This window comes from Ctenopharyngodon idella, chromosome 3 (genome assembly GCF_019924925.1).
Source record: "Ctenopharyngodon idella isolate HZGC_01 chromosome 3, HZGC01, whole genome shotgun sequence".
NCBI lineage: Eukaryota > Metazoa > Chordata > Actinopteri > Cypriniformes > Xenocyprididae > Ctenopharyngodon > Ctenopharyngodon idella.
Genome location: NC_067222.1, coordinates 25,051,679 through 25,076,815, shown reverse-complemented (window position 1 = coordinate 25,076,815; position 25,137 = coordinate 25,051,679). Strand labels below are relative to the sequence as shown.

At 37.0% G+C, this 25,137-nt stretch overlaps 2 protein-coding genes across 6 annotated transcripts in view; one reads left to right on the top strand and one right to left on the bottom strand.

Annotated features, from left to right (window-relative positions):
- Nucleotides 1-11,135: 11,135 nt before the first annotated feature.
- On the bottom strand, nucleotides 11,136-13,604 carry rpl19 (ribosomal protein L19). 2 transcript variants are annotated; one of them, XM_051885474.1, is made up of 6 exons: nucleotides 13,547-13,604; nucleotides 12,456-12,562; nucleotides 12,249-12,371; nucleotides 11,834-11,954; nucleotides 11,502-11,612; nucleotides 11,136-11,327 (listed from the first exon to the last, which is right to left on the bottom strand). In XM_051885474.1, the coding sequence occupies exons 2-6, from the start codon at nucleotides 12,559-12,561 to the stop codon at nucleotides 11,204-11,206; spliced, it is 585 nt and encodes a 194-aa protein (XP_051741434.1). In that variant the 5' UTR covers nucleotide 12,562; nucleotides 13,547-13,604; the 3' UTR covers nucleotides 11,136-11,203. The 2 variants fall into 2 exon arrangements, with proteins under 2 accessions (XP_051741434.1, XP_051741433.1); XM_051885473.1 differs by lacking the exon at nucleotides 13,547-13,604 and adding an exon at nucleotides 13,315-13,466.
- The window catches only part of cacnb1 (calcium channel, voltage-dependent, beta 1 subunit), a 40,734-nt gene continuing 29,149 nt past the window's right edge, over nucleotides 13,553-25,137 (top strand). For 2 of the 4 annotated variants that reach the window (XM_051885465.1, XM_051885463.1), the window contains exons 1-2: nucleotides 13,553-13,728; nucleotides 20,705-20,791. In XM_051885465.1, coding sequence (XP_051741425.1) covers nucleotides 13,576-13,728; nucleotides 20,705-20,791 — 240 coding nt within the window. In that variant the 5' untranslated portion in view covers nucleotides 13,553-13,575. Of the gene's footprint in view, nucleotides 13,729-16,013; nucleotides 16,321-20,704; nucleotides 20,792-25,137 lie in introns of those variants that run through there. The other 2 variants (XM_051885464.1, XM_051885466.1) reach the window with 2 other exon arrangements.

Sequence of the window (25,137 nt, the reverse complement as noted above, 5' to 3'; positions counted from 1 at the left end):
TGAAGCATCGAGAATGAATATAAAGAAACTTCTTTATAGTCTGAGCCAGTGTCTTTCCTTCCATCACTCTATTCTTAAATTGTATGCAAGCACTGAAAAAAATCTCATGATGCACTGTGAGACACTACTGCACTTCTTAATCTCCATGTGATCCTGCCTGATGATAAAATGTTGAAGAAAACAAATCATTGTACAGCACAAAAATTGTACTGCACCATATTTTACTGAAGTTGAGTAGAACACATTTTCACTTTTCTGACATTTGACATTTAAAACGTATCTAAATCTAAAACTATTTTCTTGTATAGTTCTACATGCTTTATTAATTATAAATATTGTTTTTATTATACATATATTTAAAATACATGTCACACACTGCTTCATCATTTAAGTACATATAAATGTAACCTAAAATCTTAATGTTAATCTTGACATAGTCTCTTGTAGCCAGCAGTCTCAGACTGACGGCAGAAGGTCTGGACTCCTTTGCAGCTTTCATTGGCCAATTATAGCCACAAACTTAACATGCTTTTGAAAATCCAGCATTTAGTTGATCCTGGTAAGTGCCCATTGTCACAGTTGTAAACACAACCGGGTTCTTCTTCCATGAGGGGGTTTGGCATCACAGCATTTTGTTGCCAGGCAGACCATTAAAGAAAGTGAAGCACACGTCTCCTGGACATCCTGTAGAATTCAACCAACCAGATGACGACTTTGAAAATCCTGAAGTGTTTCCAGTTAAGTGTGCCATATGCATCAGACGTTCAGCCAATGGTCAGTGGGCATGACGCCTGAGGCTGAGACTAAACGTGACATTATCTGTCAACTGCAGTTACTGTTTACCACATTCAGACCTCATTCAAACAGTTACTAATATGTAGTCTGGTAAAAAGCCAACTGTTGCATCACAATACAAATAGTAAGTAATCCTCATTGTGATTCCAAATAATGTTCCTATTATGTGAAACGTCACTAAATATTTTATGTGCTTTGAATTTTTTATCTGCTTGACAACACCTATAATAGTCTTTCCAAGCTGTTTGTTGCTGATGTGATCTTGATCTTGGTTAGAGTACTGTGGCAAGGACAGGGCAGAGAGCCGTGGGAACAACAATAATAACCAACTGCAGATCCGCAGAGCCGTCGCAGCAATCTGAGGACAGCAGCATCAGGCCAGCAGCCTTAGACCGGTGTTGGGGTGGAGCTTATAGCATCATTAAGGGTAGGGTTAGTGGTGGGGTGGGGTTAGGCATTAGAGATTATAGTTAGGGCCCTAATATACTTCAAGTGAAATCAAAGAATGAACTGAAGTGACGTCATTTCGAACAAAATCAGGCCAAAACCAGGTTCTTTTGGAGTTCGTTTTGGGAGTTTGAAACAGCTTCAAAACAGTAATTCTATATGATATCCAGTATAATGACAAGGTAGGCTACTATAACCAAACTATTCAAATGAAATGTAAAGCCTCACAAATGAAATAAAAAAGCTAAAGACATCAAAGAGTAAAAACTGTATGAGCCTAGACGAGCATATGTTATTCGCTCATGTTTGCTCTGCTGTGTCCTTACCTATTTATCTGAATGCTTCAATCAGGCAAAACAGCTCAGACGATTTGTCATATTAAACAAACTGCATTGTTTTGAACATGTAAACTGTTGCAGTTGATCCATTAAACAAGTTGCCATTTGAGGAGTGTGCACTAATATTTTCAGTTCCATTCGTTTGCGCGTTGTCTCAAAGCAGCGCCCACAACAGGGGGAATATCATGAATATTCATGTATACTCCACGCTTTAGAACAGTTTTTCTCAGGAACTGAATATTACAAAACACCGAAAAAGTTTGCTACGGCTGGTAAATACCTTTGTACTACCATTCGTCTGTGGCAATTACGTAGGTGTGTGCAGAGGCTCCGCCTTCTTTCATGTGGAATTTTTTTCCGGTTCATTTTTCCGGTTCATTCAATAGGTGAACCTCTTCGATCAGGAATTAAGTCATACCATAGTACTGAGACAGTGTTGGTCAAGGTATGAAATGACATTTTTTTTAAATGTTATTTTGATCTTACTGGATCTCATGGTGGACCATGAGATTTTAATGAAACGCTTAGAATACTGTGTTGGTCTGAAGGGTAATGTCCTGAAATGGTTTAAATCATACCTTACGTACAGATCTTTTTCAGTTAGCATGGGGAACTGCATTTCATCAAAACTACATCTTCATTGAGGTGTCCCGCAAGGGTCGATCCTTGCTCCATTACTTTTTCCGCTGTATATGTTACCTCTGGGGGCTATCTTTGGAAAACACAATGTAGCATTTCATTGCTACACTGACAATATTAAGATCTATGTGCCAGTGAGACAGTTAAATACAATTTCAAGTGATGCTTTATCAGTTTGTTTACATTTACATTGTTTGTGATTGTAAAGCACTTTGGGCAACTGGTGTTGTATTAAACTGTTCTAAGAAAGAAAGAAAGAAAGAAAGAAATAAGAGTAGAATAGAATATTTTCTTGAAGGGGACCCAGGGTAGGGCTTAAATTATCTAAGAGGCGTGGGGGGCCAAACAATGTAACTTTACTCTTTTTTGGTTTCACCAGAGGAAATTTTCGTCCATCTGACCTTAAATGTCTTTTAAACATGCTAACAAGAAGGACACTGAGGTACATGATTTTAGAGGAAAGTAGAGCTGGGTATCATCTGCATAAATATGGTACAAAACCTCATGATACTCAAATATGGAATGAAGAGCATATAGAGAGAAAGTATGATTGGACCCAAAATGGAGCCCTGGAGCACCCCACAGGTGATGGGAACAGGGCTTGATGAAACTTCTCCAATTTCCACCAAAAAACACCTATTGGTGAAGTACGAAGAAAACCAATCTAATGCTGCATCACCGATACCAACCTCAAGATTTAACCTGAAGACCTATAGTTGGACCAGGTGTGTTGAACTGTGTTTGAGGTAACTTTGCAGGACAGATGCTTTCCAGGATCAGTATTGGACACCCCTGATGTAAAAGAATTAATATTTTTATTTTCCTTTTTTTTTTTTTTTTTTTATGGTGAAACTTGCTTAGGGTTGACATTGGGTGATGCACACACCTTTGTGCTGAAAAGGACTTTACTCTGCTCACAGAAGTCAATGGAAAAAAACATTCACCATGCCAATATAATTGCAATCAGGAAATGTTGCAGCATATCAGTTATCTCATGACAGATATTCCATGTTATTCTTTTATCTTCTAAGAAACTCAATATTACTGGTTTTACTGGGGTCGCTGATGTGGACTGGTGTGACTTTAACCACCAAAGTATAGATCCACTGTCCAATCCTATCAGGTCTGGGTCAGTCATATCTCGGAGGTTTTAGAAAAAGTTTTGCCTGAATTAAAAGGGGGGAAAAAAATATGTTTAGAAATGTGTTGATGTGACGTTCTTTCTTTTCATGAAAATTTGAATTTAAGGCATTTAGTAGAAAAAAGTTTTGTTTCTAACTTATAACGCACTTGATTTATTGTGGAATGCACAATACAATACAAGACACAAAGCCACAAGCCCAGTTAGCTATTTATTAACTGGACTCTGCAGAACTTCTTTTAAAAACAAAGGCATAAGTACTGTCAGTGAACTGTAAAATAACATCAAGAATCACCTGAAAGAGAAATATCCAGATTTCAAAAAGGGAGATCAAGATCAACACAAAGAAGGTACTTTTTTAGCTTTAGAATTCATGTAACAATAGAATATACAAAATCCCATAATACTGTTCTTTTAACAAAAATCATAGGATGAAGTTACTTCAATCCATCAGGTCCAACAAATGATTCTGAGAGAATTTTTCATTTTTGCACATATTCAGGGATTGAAACCTTGAGGCACTGAATAACTTTATTCTTTATTCGTAAATCTTGACTGACTCATTAAAAATAACCAGTTTATAAGAATCAGCAAATTGGACCTAAAGTCTTGCACTTTGTTCCTTGTGCACATTTCACTGATATGAAACTGCATATGAATGCACACAATGGTTTCCTGGCAAGACTTTACATTTTTGCTGTAAATTTTAATTTTTGTTGCATTTTCAAGCATTTTATTTGTCTAGAGCCCTGCGTTTATGGGCATTTAGAACATAAAATTGCTATTGACATAGTTGACTCTTCAATGTTGCATGATATGTTTTATTAACAAAGTTTAGGAGCAGCAGGTTCAGATAATTAACACAAGTGGAGAGCATTCAGTTAATCAACTCAATCAATGACAAGAGGTATATAGTACTCACCCTGGTTTTGGTAAGAATAGATAGGACTAGAAGTGAGGAGATGGGGTGGTGGAGGGATGCTGATAAACTGTCAAATGAACGGAGGTAAGTCTGCTGTATAGGTTCGGGCCAAAATTCAGTCCAAGCCCTCCCACAGGACAGCACGCCAAATACGCATAACTTTTACTCTATTTAATTATATGTGAATGTTAATTCGTGAAATGGATGTCTGCATTCGGGTAAATAGCACAATCTGCTCTATTATTTTCTCAGCAAAACTGAACATCAGTCTAAACACTAGGTCCTTGTAGCTGAAAAGATGTCTTTTATAACTTGCAGGCTTCCAGACCTCTGCCTCGGTAGTGATCCAAAAGTAACCTGGAAGAGGCTCAGCTCAAAGCATTCAGCTTTCAGATACCTCATTAAAATAAATACATATTTGATATACACTGAACAGCTCCTTTATATGCCTGTCCTTGAGGATGTGGTAGATTTTCACCTACGCACATGACTTGGGTTAAACCGGGTGTCCCAGACACCCACAATATTATCCTCAGTTGAATGCCACTCTGCGCGCAAAGGTTGACAAGAATTATAGTTACCTGACCGCAATCAGAACCCCGCCTAAGAGTCTCTCTCTGAGTCGAACGACGTCTTATCCCTTTTTAAACACTATCACTTGAGAGTAAGGTCTTTAATGTTCCCTAACTTTCTGTGAAGCAATAACCAGACAGACTCCAGACTATGCCTTAGAATATGCTTTAATCATGGCCGGAGGACCTCATATCAATCACAGAGAATCCAGCAAAAAGAATACAACAGTTTATATAGGATAGGCGCATGGCAAAGCATTCTACAATATGATTGGTTCTTCATATGTCAAACCCTTCTGTTACTATAGGTAAAGCAAGATCTGCCCAAATCATGTGTTTATTAGTTAGTTGGTTCCTCAATATCATGGGGCCATTATATTTAGATAGTTGTCTAGCTGTCCCTTAGTTTCATTTCCCCTTTTGTTATATTCAGATATGATTCAGACACAAACTGACTTAGGCCCAAGGTTTAAGGACATTTTAGGTTTCAAAAGCATATAAATGTTATTCCCGATGACTGTTATCGACTTTACCAGCATCAATTTTCCAGTGTGTGTCAGCAGAAATTACTTTGATAAGACAAATATGAATCTTCCAATAAACATCAATGACACTTTTAGTGTGGGTTGTGAGTCCTGTTGCTTTTCTATCAAATTAACTTTTTCATATTCTGCCATTTTTACTCATTATTAATGAGTTATCAGTCAAACTAGGTGGACTTTACACTCTACTTTGCTAACAATTTCTAAACAAATTTCTTTCATCCATTCCTGATTTTTTGACTTTTTTTCATCCCTTTTAGGGTATGTTTACACGTACCACTATAGACTGAACATGTAATGCGCATGTGCATGACGTCGTTTTCACAGGTTCGCGTTTTTGTTGTTTACACGGAGACCGTTTTCAAAAACTTGCACTTTGAAACCCGTTTTCAAAAGTTTGTGTTTTCAGGCCACCAAAATGCCGTTGTCATGTAAATGAACGGCCAAAACACATAAAAAAGTTTTCCGTTTTTAGTTGAAAATGGTGTCGTGTAAACGACCCCTTCAGAACATTTGTTTCAGTACAATTAACCTTAATCAGCAGCTTTTGTGACATCACAAAAAAAACATGATTTCAACTCCTTTGTTTTCTTTAAATAAATAGAATCTAAAACAAATAACGAGCGATAAATAGAATACTAATAAAACAGCACAAAAAAAAAAACTGATAGAATTTTTAAATTGCTATAGTTTTTTGTTTATTCATTTTCAAACTTGTGTAGTGATGCACACACCGTTGTGTTGAAGAGCCACATCAAGTCAGTTATTCACGTAATGTTCTTTCTCCTAAAATGTAAGCAAGTATCTCATTGATATAATTTAAGCAGTCTGTAATTGAATTCCAAACATTACTCCTCGTCTGAGGCTTTCCTAAATATTTAGTTTATACAATGATTTAAGCTTAATGGTGCAACGGTCAAATATTTAGTAATGTGTCACCAGTATAGAGGTGGTAAGCAGATGCAAGACACAAGTCTTTAATATACACTGAAAATAGACACAAGAACAAACTCGAACCTTACTTCAAACAAAGATAACAACCAACATTGAACTGAACAGAACCAGGAGTATAAATACACAGGAGTTAACAAGCTACTTAATGAAACACAGACTGTGACAGTAATCAGTAACTAAGGAAACTAACTAGGAAATAAAGAAGGCTAAATTAAATGGATATACAAGAAACATATGCACATGAACAAAAGCACAATGAAACTTAAAATAACCCTGACAATGTGTGCATATTTAGTGCCCATTTACGTAACAACCGGCCTGTTGATGCGTTTCCAGCCATTGAAAGATCAACGTCTATAGTGTCCTACTAAAGTTCAGCTACAAACATAAGTACTTTAATTAATTATGGAGTTTTAGTTTACTGTGCTCAGGGAGATCAATAGGGACAAAAATTAGACATTGCAGTCAGTAAATGTTGCAGCATGTCAAATATCGCATGACAGATATTATGTTTATTACATTCTATTTCACATTCCTATGAATCACGTCCGGGGCAGTCATCTTTGAGGATCTCCTGAGATTTTAGAGAAGGTTTTGCTCATTTAAAACGGAAAATGTATTTCCAAATTTCTCCATTTAAAGGTGCAATGTGTGCATTTTAGGAGGATCTATTGACAGAAATGCAATGTAATATACATAACTGTTTTCAGTGGTGTATAAAGATGTTACATAATAAACCATTGTTTTTATTACCTTAGAATGAGCCATTTCTATCTACATACATCGCGGGTCCCCTTACATGTTCGCAAAATCGCCATTTTGCGCCGGCACGTTTCTACAGTAGGCCTAAACGGACCAACTGCTCTACAAAGCGCGTTTGCTTTACTGGCTTCTCTTTTGTCTCAGACGACGACATGTTTGTCCTGTGTTGGCCACCGTAGCTTCTCTTTGTTGCAATTCGCAATCTCATCGCTAGATGCCACTAAAATTTATCTTGCATTTAAGGCATTTAGCACAAAGGTTTCTAATTCACAACATTGTTGATTTATTGTGTTATGCACCAGATAAAAATAATTCTGCAGCACACTGAACTGTAATATGAGCTAGCATCAAGAAGCACTGAAAGAGGAATATTCAAGTTCCACGGGTTTGGAGATTGAGACAAAAAAAAAGAAGCAATTTTTAGCTTTTGAATTCCTTCTCAAGTTCAAAATCTCATAATACTGTTCTTTTAAAAAATCGCAGGATGAACTTCCAGTCTGTTCCGCATGAGACATGGCTTGTTTTGCTCTTTGTTCTTCACATGTGTACTGGACAATATATGGGCTCCTCGCTCCAGGAGGTGAGTCTTTCAGTCATAAACAATAATTCACAAAGTTGTCATGAAGTTTCAGTTGCATCACAATGTTTTTCTGTTTTGTTATGATAACTGTTGCAGGTTATTATGACTTTGAATTGCAACTGGAAAAGAACCAGCAAGGGGGGATATACCATGACTTGAGATTGTGACTGCATTTTAGGAAACATTTCACAGAAACTGTATAATATTAAATAACCAAATTAACATATTTAACATTTTAAATTGTATTAATTAACATTATCTAACTTAGCTTGGGAACAAACATGAATAAACAATTAGCAATAGTATATTTATAAATTAATATTAACCTGCTATTAACATTGTTTTGCTAATGTTAACCAACTGAACTTTATTTTAAGGCGTCACCAATGAACTCAAGGTACATAATTGATGATTCAATAGGTGAAAAGTGCCTCCATCTAGAAGCACTAAAGTTTTGACCCATCGTGCTATGATTCCAGTGTCTAACACAGGTAATACTGACACCTAGAGAGTCCAGTAGATGGCACTGTGTTTATATTATATAACGTGCATTTGTCATGACTCATACGCAGTGGAGTGACATGTCATGTGAATTATGTGCTTGCTATTGAAATACTTAAAGAAACACTAACCCTAACCTGTGTAACTGTAGTTGAGAGATTCACACACAACACTACAAAGTCCCAGGTCAATCATATCTATCTATCTATCAATCATTAAAGTTCAAGAAACAAGCTTAAATTGTAGGTTGTTAGTTTTCAGAGGTGTGTGAAAAGTTTTTGTTGTTGCGTAATGGAATTAAAATGTTGTGGAAAGTTTTTCTTCTCACAGGATATAATCTCACAAGCCCAGATATTATAAGGAACCAGTTTCTAGAGCTGTTTCTTTAAAAAACAAAAAAACAAAACAACAAAAAAAAACATGTAGACTAGAAGGACTCTAGTTTAGCAAACTTTTATGGCACATGGAAAGATTGAGATAAAAAAATAAAAAAAGAATAGTGATAGGCTACATGTTCAGACATTTCTCAACCTTTGAATCAGTTTAGTCTGTGTGAAACACTGTTGTCGGCTGTCTTTTCAGCAGGAGTGGCGTCTGGTCCTGCAGGACACACCTGAGGAGTGCAGCTTAGGGAGCAAATGAAAGATACATTTTTCCTGATAGGGTTAAAGTGGCCTCATGCATTGGTTTGTATGTAGGTTATGTGAGATTGATTTAAAATTATTGAATGATTATAATATTTTTTTTCTGAATAATTATGGTACGTTGGAAATTTTTTGCTAATAATCTTTAACAATTACAAACAAATGGCAAGTAACAAACTGAATTAAATGTGAAATTTTGAAGTAGTAAAACTAAAATATTACTTTCTCATAACTGTTCTTCGTGTTTTTAGGGTTTACATAATTGAATCTTCTGCAATAAACTTCTTTCTTTATTTTCTCTAGCAAAAGTGGATCTCATTCAAGCGCTTACTCCAAGGTCCTTGTATCCGGAGAGGAGACTTTTTTTACTTTTTAACTGCAGCCTTTCAAAGCACTGCCCTGGTATTGATCCAAAAATAACATGGAAAGTGCTCTGCTCAAAACAAGTTTTAACCCACAAATCTGAAGAAATGCATGAATATTTAGGATATTCTGAACAGCTCCTTTAAACGCCCGTCCCTGAGGATCACCAAGCAGAGATCACATGTGGAAAAGTCTGAAAAGCCTTGCTAACTCTCTCCGATAATGTTTAATGTTTGTGTACGTTGCAGCTCATCCTCAGATACTGATGTGCTCTGCATGCGTTTGTCAGTCAAGGTGTGCCTTTGCCTGATATTCACTGGCGTCTACAAAACAACAATAAACAGGCAGATCATCAGATGGTCACGTCACTGTAAGAAGCACCTTCACGATGACTGTTATAGACTTTACCAGCATCACTTCTCCTGTGTGTCAGCAGAAATGCCCTGACTCTGCCAGAGAACATTACTGAAGGTGAGCTGATTTAAATGTCAAATAAGGCAACGTTACCTAGCTGGAAAACATAAAAGTCTAATACTTTGTTTTTAGTGAATTGTTAATTAAAAATATAAGTATATTTCTGACATAAAATGTATATATTAGGGATGCCACAATCGGTTCAATATTAAAAAAAAATTTTTTTTCCCCCTCCTTAACCTCTTACTGTTCCTGTCGCCTAAACATAGAATAACAAAAAACACCGATGTGCCATCAGAACCAACCGAACCGAAAACTGTGGTTAAAAAGCAGAGGTATGTATTGAACCATGGGCTAACTGTATTGTTGCATTCCTTATATATATACACACACACACACACACACACATAAATATTGTATAACAATCATTTGTTTGTGGGGCCGAATGCAAATGTTGGCAGATCAAGAAAAACTCTGAAATACTGGCTTACCGATTTAGAACCCATTAAGTCTTTCAATATAAATCAGACTGTAAAACACACTTACCATTTCAACAGGTTTTTATTTAGGCTAACTGATGCTGTACAGTGCTTAAAATGGCTTGAGCGTTTTTTTTTTTTTCTTCTGATCTTTTGCATTTTCATCTTTATTCACATAGGTCTCAGGAATAAAAATATGTGGATAATCAGAGGCCTGTTGATTGTATTATTCGTTAACATTGACATTCTGTGTGATGTGTATTAGGTAACTTGTCTTTGTCAATCTGCTTACTGATGTTTACCACATCTTTCTAATATCATACAGCACTGACACCTAAAATCAATGTAAGGAGACATTTCTGTTAGCTGTTACAAGTATTGAATGCATTTTACCTTTCCTTAATCTAACTGCCCACTTAATCATCAATCATGTACAGCCGTTTCTGCAGGATGAGAGCTAAATATCAAAGACTAACAGAGGTGCCCTACAGCTCTCTGGAACAGAGAGCAGAGACTGAGCAGGACACTGTAAGCTACATAAAAACACCACGAAGCAACACGAGAATGGTTTCCTTGTTCTTGCATTGCCATTTTGCAGCTCATTATACCAATATTTCCAGATCTGCTCAACTCATACTAAAGAGCAATTAAATTCTTACATTTTGACAATTGGTTTAGTTATGTAATTATTTGTAATTGTCATGACCTCCTGGTTTTATCAAAAGAGCTTGCCTTCTCTTAAATGACTAATGCCATTGTGTTGGCATTCACAGCTTTAGACTGCTGCCTAGTCATTTCTTATGCTGGTAGCTTGCCATTTTAATTTAATTAGTCCCCCAAAAAAATCAGTTGAATTCTCAGGGGCAGCAGTGCTGTGAGAAACGTGTTTTTTTTAAATAAGCATTTAGAAATTGTTCCTTTAAAGTGTTGTAAGAATGCTTCCTAGTCTCTTTTCTAATCTGTATCCTACATTTGGATAAACTTGTGTTGGACTCTATAAATTAACAATCCACACACACACACACTCAGGAGACCAAAGAGCTGTAACAAACTGTATATTTATTTTAAATCACAGTTGAAGAACTTTTGGGACAGGGCAATAAGACAAACTTATTTCTTGGACTCATCCTCTTTGGAAAGAGTTTTCATGATTTCCTCTTTCTTAGCCTGCTGTCTCTCCTCACGACGCTTCCTTGCCTCCCGGGTCTTTGAGCGACGAGCCTCCGCCTGATCACTGCAGGGTGAAAGGACACACAGATTAGCACTGTTCTTTACAGCAGAGTACGACCATGTTTTATCATTTATAACTGCCATGGAATATTTCAGTTATTTTCAACTCAATTTAGAAAAAGATAATAGCACAGCAGCTGAGATGTGTAATGACGCTTATTGTGGTTTGCACACTTACGCCAAGAGCTTCTTGCGGGCCTTGTCTGCTTTGAGCTTGTGTATGTGCTCCATCAAGATGCGTTTGTTCTTGAACACATTACCCTTTGCCCTCAGATACAAACTGTGGTACCTGAAAGAGAAACAAATGTTAAACATTCATTTGTGTATCCAACATTCAGACTGTACATTCACTAAGCTTTTATTAAGGACAATTGATCTTGCCAAATCTGCAATATGTTCACAATAGCAGTCATAAATGCTGCTATATATCAGTGCATAAAACTACATAAAAGAATACAAACTTCTGAGTATGTGTACAATTAAATGAATCCATTTTTAAGGTGGACTCACATGTGCCTGTCGATCTTCTTAGCCTCTCGGTAACGTCTCAGAAGTCGTCGCAGAATACGCATACGCCTCATCCAGCACAGCTTCTCTGGCATACGTGCATTCGCTGTACCCTTTCTCTTACCTGCATGCAAATAAATCAATTAATCACACCTAGAAAAGAGCTCCATGACTGCTCACTTTTAATGCCCTGGATTACAGAATTATTCCCCATTAAATTCTAGAAACACTGCAACACAATGTATTCATAGCACAAAAATAGTGTTGCATAAACTGAAAATTGCAAAAGAGGTATAATTGGAAGCCCCACAAGACTGTGGAGATTACTGCGATTGTCGTTTCTAGGATAACGGCAAATTCTCTGGATTCAGTCTAAATGGTGCAACTTATAACCAAATGTCATTAAATTGATACACACCAACACCCATGTGACGGCCCTTCCGACGTGCCAGTGTATTCTTGCGGCATCGGGCACGAGAGTGCACCGTTACAGGCTTCTTGATGATCAGACCATCCTTCACCAACTTACGAATCTGCTGCCCTAAACAAAGGTAGAAAGGCAAAAAATGATTAATTCATTGCACAAATGCAGAGAAGACTATTCAAGGAGGTCTGAATTGCTTACGGGAATTGGCGTTGGCAATTTCATTGGTTTCATTTGGGTCCAACCACACCTTCTTCTTGCCACAGCGCAAAACGCTGGACGCCAACCTCTTCTGAAGCCTAAGCATGCTGGAGAAAAAAAGGACAGTTTTAGATTAATCACAAATTCTTGATATTTAGAACAAAGCTATATAATCACAATTTCAATGAACAATTTGAATTAATATTCATCCATCCATGTACTATGAACTATGAAAGTTACTACAATATAATATATATTGTTGCCTTACATGGTGTGTTACTGCAGTATTAGATTCACATGTTCACACAAGTAACGTTGGCCTACAGAATAATTGAAACTATTATGTCCATCCATATAATATAAACCTGCCGTTTTGCTCAAATCTAGCAAAACATGAGGCCATATGACCGTTTATTTCTAACTGTCCCTGGTTTGAGGCCAGGCAGAACGTCAAAGTAACCCTAATCTATATATGGGGCATGTTTGAACATGTTGAGCACGCTTGATAAGCAGGCCGCATTCACCACGTCGACTTTTGTTGTTTCCGAAAACGGAAATAAAACCAAAATAAGAATACCACATAATGATAAACTACGTTTGACAAACGTTTCACGGTGTACAATGAATTTAAATTATTGTAACGCGCACTATTCAGCATCTAATCGTTTCGACAGCACGTTTACCAGTCTGAGGACACAACATGGCGACTATACCCATATAGAAATATTACTTCATATATCGTCTTCAAATGTTTAATTGTGTGCTTAAAAAAAGCGCAAGTAGTTTCTACTTAAAAATATATTAAAACAAAATATGAGTTAGATCAATAAAACAGAATAAAACACGTGTAATACCGTACCTCATGGCTGCTAGTCAGCGGAAGCCGAATGCCACTGTCAATGTGGAAGATTTTTTTACGATTATACCGTTATATTCATGTGAGGGGGTGCGTGTTACAGAGGTAATTTCGATTAAAACAAATTAAAGGCATTTAATGTACTTATTCGATGTACATTCAGTACTTTAAACAATTCTATTATAACTTAATCACTTAATAGCTTTAATATACATTTAAAACATGATATAAATACCTCGACAATAGGAATGGTACGGTCCACCAATGACGCTGCTTGGTGTTGTAGGCATTCGTGTCTGTAGGCTAGCTTTGGATTGCTGTTTAATAAAATGCTCACACGGGGGCAGTGTTTCAACTGTTGAGAGACTGGGAGTCTGTAGTAGTGAAATAATAGATGGTTGGGAGTGTCTTGCTGAGGTAAGTGCAGTATTAGCAGTATTAGCAAGTGCAAAAAAATTGGAAAGTGACATACTTGTAGTCTGGGTAGCTGTCGTCGTCTTTAATTATTGGTCTCTTTGAATTTTTTTCTTATTCCATTCTATTATATTTGTATATAGCACACCTGTATACTCGCGTGTGTGTGTGTGTGTGTGTGTGCGTGCGTGCGTGTGCGCGCGCGTGTTTTTGTGGCATATCAGGACACAAATTTGTATAATGACATGGGTAGGGGAGAGTGGGGTAAGATGAGTCAGTGGGTAAGTTGACCCACCCCCTATATCTTGGCGACCGTAAACTTTTACTGTCATGTGACCATATATTTTGGAACCACCCATCATTTCTGCCAGATTGTGAAAAGGAGAAGCACATGGGAGGAGTGGAAGTCACTTATTTACTTCTAAAAACTGTTTTTGGCTTGTCAAAGTAAGATTTTAACATAACAGATGTAATGGCTGTTTCATCAAAGCAAATTTGTCCAAGTCTAAAAATATTTATGATGCATATTGGTGATTTAGCAAAGTATAAAACCATGCAAGTCATTTAGCTAAATATTAGCCTGAATTGGTAAGCTAGCTTGTTTTTCCCAAAATGGCAGCTATGGGGCAAAGTGAGCCAAATGCTGTGGGGTAAATTGAGCCAGCGTTTTAACTTACACCACCATAAGGCACTGAAGTTAAGTTAAATCTCTGAAGTATAAACTGGTATAATTTCCATGTAATATTACACAACTGGTTTATTTTGACTTTTATTTGATAGGAACAGTGTACAAGTACACTAAATCCTTCTCTGATATGAACCAGAAAATGCTTAATCGTATACAGTATATCTTTCCATCTGTAGCCCCTAATGGCCTAACATGGTCGACATTGCAGAAAAACTACCATGTCAAGAACCTTTTGACTAAAATATTTATTATTTTCGGTGACATTTATTCATTCATTCATTCTAGTTTTTATTTCATTTTACTCAACAAACTCCCTGTTTAGTATGTTTTTGGGAAGGTTTACAACTTTGGTGTTCAACATATTGTTTCAGAAATGCAAATAATTAAAGATATTGAAATTTCAACTTCATTTGGTTGGTTTTATGTTGTTTAAGTTAACTTTAAGAAAATAAATGAATATTTGTAAACAGAAATTTGATTATTAAATTAGTTTTTAAAAGAGGTAAATTATCTTTAAAATTTCAAAATTCAGATTCAGTTAGATGGTCAGTTTACACCCACCCGCTGACTCGGATCAACTTACCCCTAACCTGGGGTAAATTGAGCCACATGAACACTTTTTTATAAGAATCCATATTTTCAGAACCCTTTGTCATAGACGTATTCTGATCATTTAAAATGATAGGAAACATCCTGAAATTACTTAAGATACTTTCATTATACTTCTGCTTAATTTTCCCTTATCTTGAGGACCACATAAGTTAAAAAATGGCTCATCTTACCTCACTCTCCCCTGACATAGGTATTACAAGGAGAAGGTAACTTATGAGAACATTACCCCATGTCCCTATTTTTCAAAAGGCTTATAAATCATACAGAATGAGTTTTTTTGAGAAAGTAAATATGTGCACAGTTTTCTGTGATGGGTAGGTTTAGGTGTAGGGGTAGTGTAGGGCGATAGAAAATACGGTTTGTACAGTATAAAAACCATTATGCCTATGGAATGTCCCCACAATGTGTGTGTGTGTGTCTTATTCACATATATCTGTATACTGTTGTTGTCTCTGTGTACTGGAAGCTTCTTCTGTGTGCGAACATACTTGGCATTAAAGCTCTGATTGTGATTTGATTATTCTCAATCTGTTCTGTCGTCTTTGGTTGGTCTTTGACTGTTGAATGAGAGGGCAGTGCAGGAAACCAAGTTTGTAGACTACTAAAATCTGGCTCATAAGAACCGAGTCATTTTAGCAAACAGGAATGCAGTTTTTCAACTGTATTCCTAATAGCTTATATTTGTCAGAGACGGATTAACCAAAAAATACAGTAAATATAAACATAGCAAAAAAAATGGCATATTGTGGTTTTCTTTACTAATACAGAATCAATGGGTGTGGTCATCTCGCGTTCAATCGGAGCAGCCACAATGCCCTCATGGACAGTAGAGTGCGGAGTAGAACAGCCATCGTCCATCTATATAGTAATGTTCATTCGATCAGCCAATCAGTGCGAGGATAGTCAACAAGCCGCGCCCCGTTCTTACCTGATTGATTGATGAGGAAGGTAGGCGGAGCTTGGTCCCTCCGCTGAACAGCTGGAGACTAGGCTCGTTGTATTATTTGTAAAGGGAGAGGGTTTCTGCTCAACGCCACCAGGGCTGGGGGCGCAACAGCACAGTGGCAAGCCATCCGTAAGGCACAGGGAAGAGGAAAACCACCTTTATCTGTTTTATTTTATCTTTAATTATTTTACAATGCATAATAAACTGAAAGCGGGATCTAAATGAAACAATAAAACCAAATTCAAAGTTTAAATCAATGGTACAGGAGGGTATTATGTCCAGGACGCCTTCCACCTCAACCCAGGAAATCCAAATGGACATGTTCGACCACCACGGCTCTCACGCTCAGGTAAGAGAGAGACACTGTACAGCTTATACGCAAGTGCAAGCAACCAACGAAAGACAAAATACAACCTGCTGCCCGCTATTTAAGAATGGCTGAGTGAAAACACAGATTTTGTTTATGGCGAAGATTAGTCGTTATAAACCGTATCTCATTGTGGTTACTTGGCAACAAGACTGCATCTTTATGCTCGGCACAATGTCTTTTACAAGTGTTCTGCGAGGAAAGCGACAGAAAGTTGTTTTTGTATGAGCTTCGTTGTTTTGAATATGGATATTTGTTTGGAAAAAGCTGCATTTTCTCCTGTAATTAATGGGATAACATTATTTCATCACCTAGTCCCTGTTCACTCTGTCTCTCTAGACAGCTGGTCTACTAGAGTCTTGCATTTTTTATGACAGTCTATTCTGTTGATAAGTTACGAACATCACTGTTAATTAAACAAGAGATCGCTTTTTGTTCAGTTAAAAAGTAAGCTACATCTGGTACTAGTTAAAGGCTCGTCTCATGAGCCGTTCTGTTAAAGTTAATTAAAAGTGGTGTCTGACACACTGAGTGCAGGAAAGATGATGTCAACATACGTTATAAAATGTGATGTCACCACATAACGCTTCCACCATGGGGATCTTTCTTACCCTAAACCACGCCCACACCGGACCACCAGTGGCTTATTATATTGATATTTTATCATCCATTTCGATTTACCAGTCTATCTATCTATCTATCCTAACTGTGAAAGTAGTGTTTGTTTTCCTAAGTGAACCTAATTCTGAATGAAATTGAAAACAAATTAAAAAATAATCTACCATTTTTTAGTTTTAAAAAATGGCTTTTTGGCCCACTTGTGATGGAGTCTTAATCCACCACACCATATTTTCTTTTCTCTGGTTTTTTTTTTTTTTCAACTCTTACTTCAACAAGTCTGCAAAATGTCCATGTACTGCCAAAAAAAGTATCAAACGCTGCCCAAAACATAATTGCTCTCCCTGGTGATAACATGACCTTGTACAAGCTTAAAGGCTTAGTTCACCCAAAAATTACATTTCTGTCATTAATTACTCACCCTCATGTCACTCCAAACCTGTAAGGCCTTCATTCATCTTCAGAACGCAAATTAAGATATTTTTGATGAAATCCGAGAGGTTTTTTTTTTTTTTTATCCCCCATAAAAAGCAATTTAATTACCACATTCAAGGTCCAGAAAAGTAGTAAAGACATTGTTAAAATAGTCCATGTGACTGCAGTGGTTCAACCTTAATGTTATGAAGTGATGAGAATACCTTTTGTGCGCAAAAACAAAACAAAAATAAAGACTTTATTCAACAATTTCTTCTCTATCCTGTCAGTCTCCTACGCTGTTTATGTTGAAGCGCTTCCAGGTTCTACGTCAGAACGCCAGCTTGGTATCACACGCGTGTGTCGTGGCACTCACGTGAACAGCGTCAGCCAATACTGAGTCAGCGTTCGGACGTAGAAACTGAAAGCGCTGAACTGTCTATACAATGTAAACAGCATAGGAGAATGACAGGGAAGGGACAAAATTGTTGAATAAAGTTTTGTTTTGTTTTTGTGCGCATTCTCGTCGCTTCATAACATTAAGGTTGAACCACTGTAGTCACGTTAACTATTTTAACAATGTCTTTACTACTTTTCTGGACCTTGAATGTGGTAATTACGTTGCTTTCTATGGGGGATTAAAAAAAAACTCTTGGATTTCATCAAAAATATCTTAATTTGTGTTCTGAAGATGAACGAAGGTCTTACGGGTGTGGAACGACATGAGGGTGAGTAATTAATGACAGAAATTTCATTTTTGGGTGAACTAACCCTTTAAAAAACAGCTTCCCAATCACTCACTTCTTCTCTCTTTTTCTATCTACATTTTAGGTTTGTCACTTTTTCACTTGAAAAGTTTAACTTCAGTTTTTTTTAATGCATTTCTCACCTCTCCTCTCTCTGGCTCTGCTGTTTTCTCTGTTTTGTGGTTTATTTCAGTGGACGGTTGATGTATGAACGTGCACCTGTTCCATGCAGGCCACTCATCATCCTTTTCAGCATGGTTTATTACTGTGTTTGGTGTGTGGATGGATGTTTCAGTAGTGTTTCTGATTGTTAGGGCTGTATTTATATAATGGTCTTTATATAATGCGGTAGCGTGAATGTGTGTGACCTGTGCTGTGGAGAGGTGCTCTATCTGAATCATGTCTATACATAGCTGTGAGGAGGCGGAGTGTTGAGAAGCGAGTGTGAATGTGTGTGAACAAGCTGGTTGTGTACGGAAAAGGTGTATTTCCTAGTTTTGTTAAGGATAGGACAATAAGTGAGAATTTAATGTAGCTATTAACTGGTTTAATATCATTAGCCACACATGGTCGTTTGAGGACAGTGCATTTAAACTTTGTAAAGCCTTCTCGTCTCGTCTCGTCTCGTCTCTTCTCTTCTCTACTCTTCTTGTCTCTTCTCTTCTCTTCTCTCCGTTTTCTGTTATAAACTGGTGGTGACACTGTGTAACTCAAAAATCCTTCCCCCTGCCCCGTAGCACAGCTTTTCTCCCTTAATTACCTAATTAGCCTCAGAGGCTGTTTGTCAACAGGAAACCTCTCATCACCATAGCAATACATCCCTCCTCCCTCCCTTGACATTTTGCTGGCCTTTCTCAGATCTGGTTTTGCAGTATATGAGCATTTCCTGCCACTCACAAACCTTCCACATTAAACAGTTTATGGTCTGTAAAGATGGTTGTTGGATTAAAACATTTATGTGTGCTGCGCTGCTCTCTGATATCCTCCTTGGTCTTTGGATACGGTGATTGGTAAGGGAACAGGTGGTGTCAAAAATGCAAGGAGGTTATTTTCAGCATTGTTATTGTTAACTAATACTAAAACTATCACAGTGTCACAGTATAAATATTACATGAAAAACTTAAATGTGGAATAAAACTGAAATAAATAAGTTTTAAGTACTAAAATTACTGAAACTGAAATTCTTGTTTGATCCAATCTACTACAGGATAGATTAAGTTGTTAATCTAATATTTATATTTTAGGTAACACTTTATTTTAGGGTCTCACTAGTTGCTTATTAGCATGCATATTACTAGGATATTGGCTGTTTATTAGTACTTATAAAGCACATATTAATGCCTTATTATTTTGCATGACCATATTCTTCATCCCTTAACCCTACCCAATACCTAAACTTAACTACTTTATTAACTATTAATAAGAAGTTTATTGAGGTAGAAGTCATAGTTAATATTGAGAATTGGACCGTAATCTAAAGTGTGACCATATTTTTTTTACTTCAACTTTATTACAATAATTTGTTTACTTAGAATGATGCAAGCAGGTGATTTATGCACACCAAGACCAGGACTGGGTAAACTTGTATTTTTATTTTGACTTTAATAATATTGAAATTCATTATCTAAGGTACTAAAGAAGTATTTAGAGTGTCTAGCATATACCACAACAACTTGTAATTATGCTTTTTTTTTTTTTTAAAGACTATTATGAGCCTTTTATTGTGCACAGTAGCAATGCAGACAGTGCAGTCCTTCTGTTTGGTTTTAAATGAATGTTATTATATTATTTCATCTGCACAGACAGAGGCGAGTCCTTAGGATGTTTACCAATATTGAGAAAGATATGGCATTGTGGTTTGATTTATGTAAAAGTTTCCAGTAAGCTTGCAATTAGTCTGTGTCTGAAATCATAATATTTTGTCGTTAGAGTAACCAGTGCAGAAAACCATTATTGTTGAGGCTTGCTTTCTTTCTGTGCTGCCTAATTTCTTAAACCACAAAAAGATCTCATGTTTGTACATTTGAGAAGATTATTATTCAAGCACAAAAATGTTACACAGCTACTTTTAGATGTTCTTTACTATGATGGAATTATGACAGTGTTGACTGTGTGAACCCTACATAATAACTTTCCAATTTAGATTTGTGTCTTTTTTTTTTTAAGTGCTTTTGCAAGCATTTGTGTCAGAAAGCTTTTGTGCATCACTGTTAATGTGGGTTTTGAACATGTTACAGTGTTGTCTGATTTATCAGGGTCTTTTAGTGCCACCAAACCCAATTAGCCGCCTTCTGGTCTCCATGGCAACGGAGTCTGGCGCCTATGAATGCCACATAGAGGGCCCTGCCGAGGGCAGCCAGGCCATTGGCCAGTGTTAAGGCCAATCAGATTACTGATTCCCAGAGAACACTGGCGGACATAAGTAATTATGCTTAATCATATCTGGACACAGAGACAGGACGTGGAATCCACAGTTTGTGTGTGTGAGTTAGTGAGTGAGTGAGTGAGTGGGCCTGCATTCAAAAAGGTGTCCATTCTTTCTAATTTCCCCTAATTTCTCTTTCTCTCTCTAATGTTCCCTCTTTCAGGGGAAGTATGCAAAGAGGAAGAGCCGTTTCAAACGCTCAGATGGCAGCACCTCCTCAGACACAACCTCCAACAGCTTCGTCCGACAGGTAAGACGGCCAATTCCTTATGAATTGCCCTGTGTCTGTCACTCTTGCCTCAGTTGCAGAAGTCATTGTAAGGTATAATTCCCCCTTTTAAACCATCATACACCATGTAATCAGGTTCTCAGCATCCATTTTAAAACAGCTACATGCCAACTTATAGCTGCATATAGTTGTTGCAGTCATTACAATACTGAGCCTGACTGTGCTGACAGTCTGAGGTCAAAGGCCCTGACCTGTAGTTTGTGCTGTTGGTCTGTGGGTGTTTTTGCAGTTCTTCTCCTTTTTACAGGAAGCTCTCCCTTCTCAAGCCTGCAGGATGCAGTTTTTAATATAGGAACAAACAAATATGTTGTTTAGGTACATGAGCACACATTGAGTATGTTTGGAATAGTACACTACCATTCACAATACTCTTACTTTTTTTTTGCATTGTGCATTATGTACATTATTATGTCATTGAATGATTACTACTACATTTGCCAAAATACATATCACTTATCAGCTAATATTAGAGATTTTAAAAATGTATCTGTATTGGTTGGTGTTGATAAATTTTTATCAATTTAATGCATCTTTAAGCATTAATTAAGCATTCATTTCTATACAAAATATTTGCACTATACCCTCAAATCTTTGAAAGGTTGTCTATTTCGATTAATTTTGCATAATTGTGTATGCTCATTTCCCCTCTTTATTTCCCTTGGTATCATTTAGCGCTCCCTTGATATAAATTTCTAAAAACACAAATTAATTAATTAATAATGTAATAACATCCATTTTTCATACTCTACAATGGATACAGTATACAGATGCCCATTCAACAGGACAAAAGAATAACAAGTGGATGGTTTATTTTAATGGTGTCCCGGATTATATGTTTGTTCAGAGCATTTGACCGCAGATTGTTTTGTATATGAGGCACTGTGTAATGGAGAGTTTGCAAAGAAACTTGTTGAAAGATGAAGCAGCCAACTGTATTTAATCTGACAGCAGCTGCATTGCAAACCTTAAGTATTTTATGATGCGTTGTCTCTAAAGGGGCTTTCGCACCGGAGGAACCTTTTCATAGTTCCTAGAACTATTGGCTGAAGTACCCGGATTTTGCCGTGTTCGCACCACAGGAACTAGGAACGATTTTAGTTCTAGGAACTCCTTTTGGGGGAACTAAATTAGCTCCTACTTCAGAGTAGGGTCTAAACCAGCACTATAGGAACTATCAGTGGCGTAAGTGTACGTGGACTGGTCAAACGCATGTCAAACACCGGCACCCGGCATTTTTAAAAAGCCATGTAAACATATTTACTTCACGAACATGGAAAACAGCGATTACGGCATTTACCTGTTGTCTGCAGGGTTGTGTTCTTTTCTCTGTCTCGATGATATGCAATACTAAAAGTTGTCATAGGAGATTTTGTCTCTTAGCCCTACTTTTTGCTCTTCAGTCGCGCAGATTATACGTTTACATTCCATCTCCGTTATCACGAAACCCACAACACACAACAAACATAGCTCCGATCGCGGCATCCTCCAACCACCGTTTAGCGTTTGTAAATGCTGCGCTTAAAGACACTGCTGTCAGCCGCTTCGGAGTTCCTATTCCCAATGCGAATGCAACCAGGTACATGGCCCGGGGGAGAAATTAGTTCCCGGGGAACTATCCTAGTGACTAGTTCCTATAACTGAGTTCCTAGAACTATTCAGTGCGAAAGCCCCAAATGACATTTTTATATGGATCATTCTTCTGCGTAAATATTTGTTTTTGGGGGTTTTTTTGTGCAAAAAACTTTAATGACATTATAAGGGAAACTTAAGGAACATATTAAAATAATTCATGTCATGACCCCTTTAATATGAGCCATTTGTCAGTTATGAAAATAATTAGCAGATTATTATTTTGGCCAGAATTTTAATATCAGTGCAACCTTAATGTAATGAGGTCCTGTGATAATGTAACATGTTACAATTTTAAATGTTTATCAAAATAAAAAAAAAAAAAAAATTAGGTTTGTTTGTCTTTGTTTGTTAGTATGTTAATCATTTGTATAGTGTATATGCATATAGTAACCCTAGTATAAAAAAAACAACCTATTTATTTCATACTAAGTATACTTCAAATCCATTAACATATTTATTGACACATCACTTAAAGGGTTAGTTCACCCAAAAATTTAATTTCTGTCATTAATTACTCACCCTCATATCGTTCCACACCTGTAAGACTTTCATTCATCTAATATGTTGGACTAACCCTTTAAGACTTGATGATGTAAAATTAGAAATAAACTTTATTTGGAGTATTTATTTATTGCACAATGCACATTTCTTAATACTATGCCTAAAAGTGTTTTAATATAACTATTAATAAGGATTGTATGATCTTTGTATAATATCAGTCTTTAAATGCAAAGCGCAATCAAATATACTTAAGTAAATCTTTAGTTGGACCTCAGCACTCCTTCTGCACAATTAAAGTGCATTAAGTACAAAATTAGTTGTTTCAATTTAGCAGACTTTAAGTATACCAGTTTAGTATACCAAATCATATACATAAATGTAAATGTATTTGTAGTATACTTAGCACAAAATAAATGTATTTCAAATACAGTTTAGTATATTTTTTCACTAGGAAAACAGTGGGCTAGTATTCTGTTCTTCTTTTTCTTCCTGTCACGTACACCTGACATTTTAAGGAAGGTTCCTGTGTCATGCTGAAATATGTCCTCCTCTCCCAAAGCCCTCCTCACAGCCCCTGCTGAACGACATTTGCCCATCCACAGGGGGCGTCGTGTTAAAATACCTCCTCCTTGACTGGGATCTTTACCCCCCTTCCCCCTCCCATCCAATGCAGACTGGAAAGGTGGATTCACACCTATCCTCACATATACCTCTCAATAAATTAGATTCTTCTTACATGTCCTCAGAAACTTGTGTACCTTCAAAGATGAAGATATTTAGTGCTCTTTTAAAGATGTTCCTTCTACCACACAATGCTCTTAGAAGATTCATGAATATTTATGACCATATAGTATGTTTCCGCATTTGTCTGCCCCCTCTTTGGCAGCAGAAAGTATGAAAACCTGTGTAGGCCTTGGTCTCATACACACCCACGCGTATACACATATGAACAAATTTACACACACACACACACACACATACACAGTTGTGCTCTTATACTGGCCAGGTTTCCATGGTGACAGGGCCCCGAATCTCCCCGCAGCACACTGCACAGTCGGAAGAGGAGGAGGCAAATGGATTAGTGTGCCTGTGTATATAGGTGCATGTGTGTGTGTGTGTTTGGAAGTGTACAGGTCGATGTGTTGATTGCTGACAAAAATGTGTGGTCGCAAACTGCCGGGGTCATATATCAGTAACGCTGTCGGACACACGCACACATTATTGTATTGTTGTGAGGTAATGGGTGTGGCTCTTAAGCCAGTGTTTCTTAGGATGAGACCCCTGAATAATTGACCCTGTATCCCCATGGGCTGTCCTGATGGATCACTTTCTAATTTTCCCATTAGTTTCGGTGCCATTAGATCAGGACTGAGGTTGAGTGCTTCTTGGCTCTCTGGGGACCGGCTGGTGTGTTTGATCATGGCTTCAAATGGCAGCTGCACAACAGAACATCCCCTCACATTTCCCTTTATGCCACGGTCGGTCACACCTGATGCCACACAAAAGCCGCTGCGTGCTAGCCACTTCAGTACATGTGTTTGCATGAGTTGTTTACTGTGTTTGTTTGCCTGGGTTATATCTGTTTTGTCTAGAGTGGTATTTCATATTTATCTCTATGGTTTTATTGCTAGATTAAAAACTCCAGCATGCAGAAAGTACATAAAGGAGGATAAGGAGGGTTTATATTTATATTTTTGTGTACATGTTGTATTATTTATATATATATTAGGGGTGCAACGGTCCAAATTGCTCATGGTTCGGTTCGTATCACGACTTTAGGCTCTCGGTTTTGGTACAGTTCGGTATGCTATGTTCAGGGAAAATAGAACTACTGTCAAATAAAAATAAAGAAAATAAGAACAAATAATCAAACTACAAGCAACAGCACAAATAAATACAATAGAGCAAATATTCAAATAAAATAAACAGTGCTTTTCAGGTTTTTCAGGTATTTAACAGTAGTTTTCAGGTACAGAAAATGGATAAAGTAATCAAATATAAAATAACATTGCATGTTATCTTCACTGTATAAATTAGGTAAAGATTAATCATTATTGAAGTTACAAAAGCTATTCAGTCAAGAGCAGTGAGTGATTTCTTTGTCATTTGTTGTTTGATTTAACATTAAAAACACAGGCAGCAAGAATAGTTTTTTTTTCCCTTTAAGACATGCA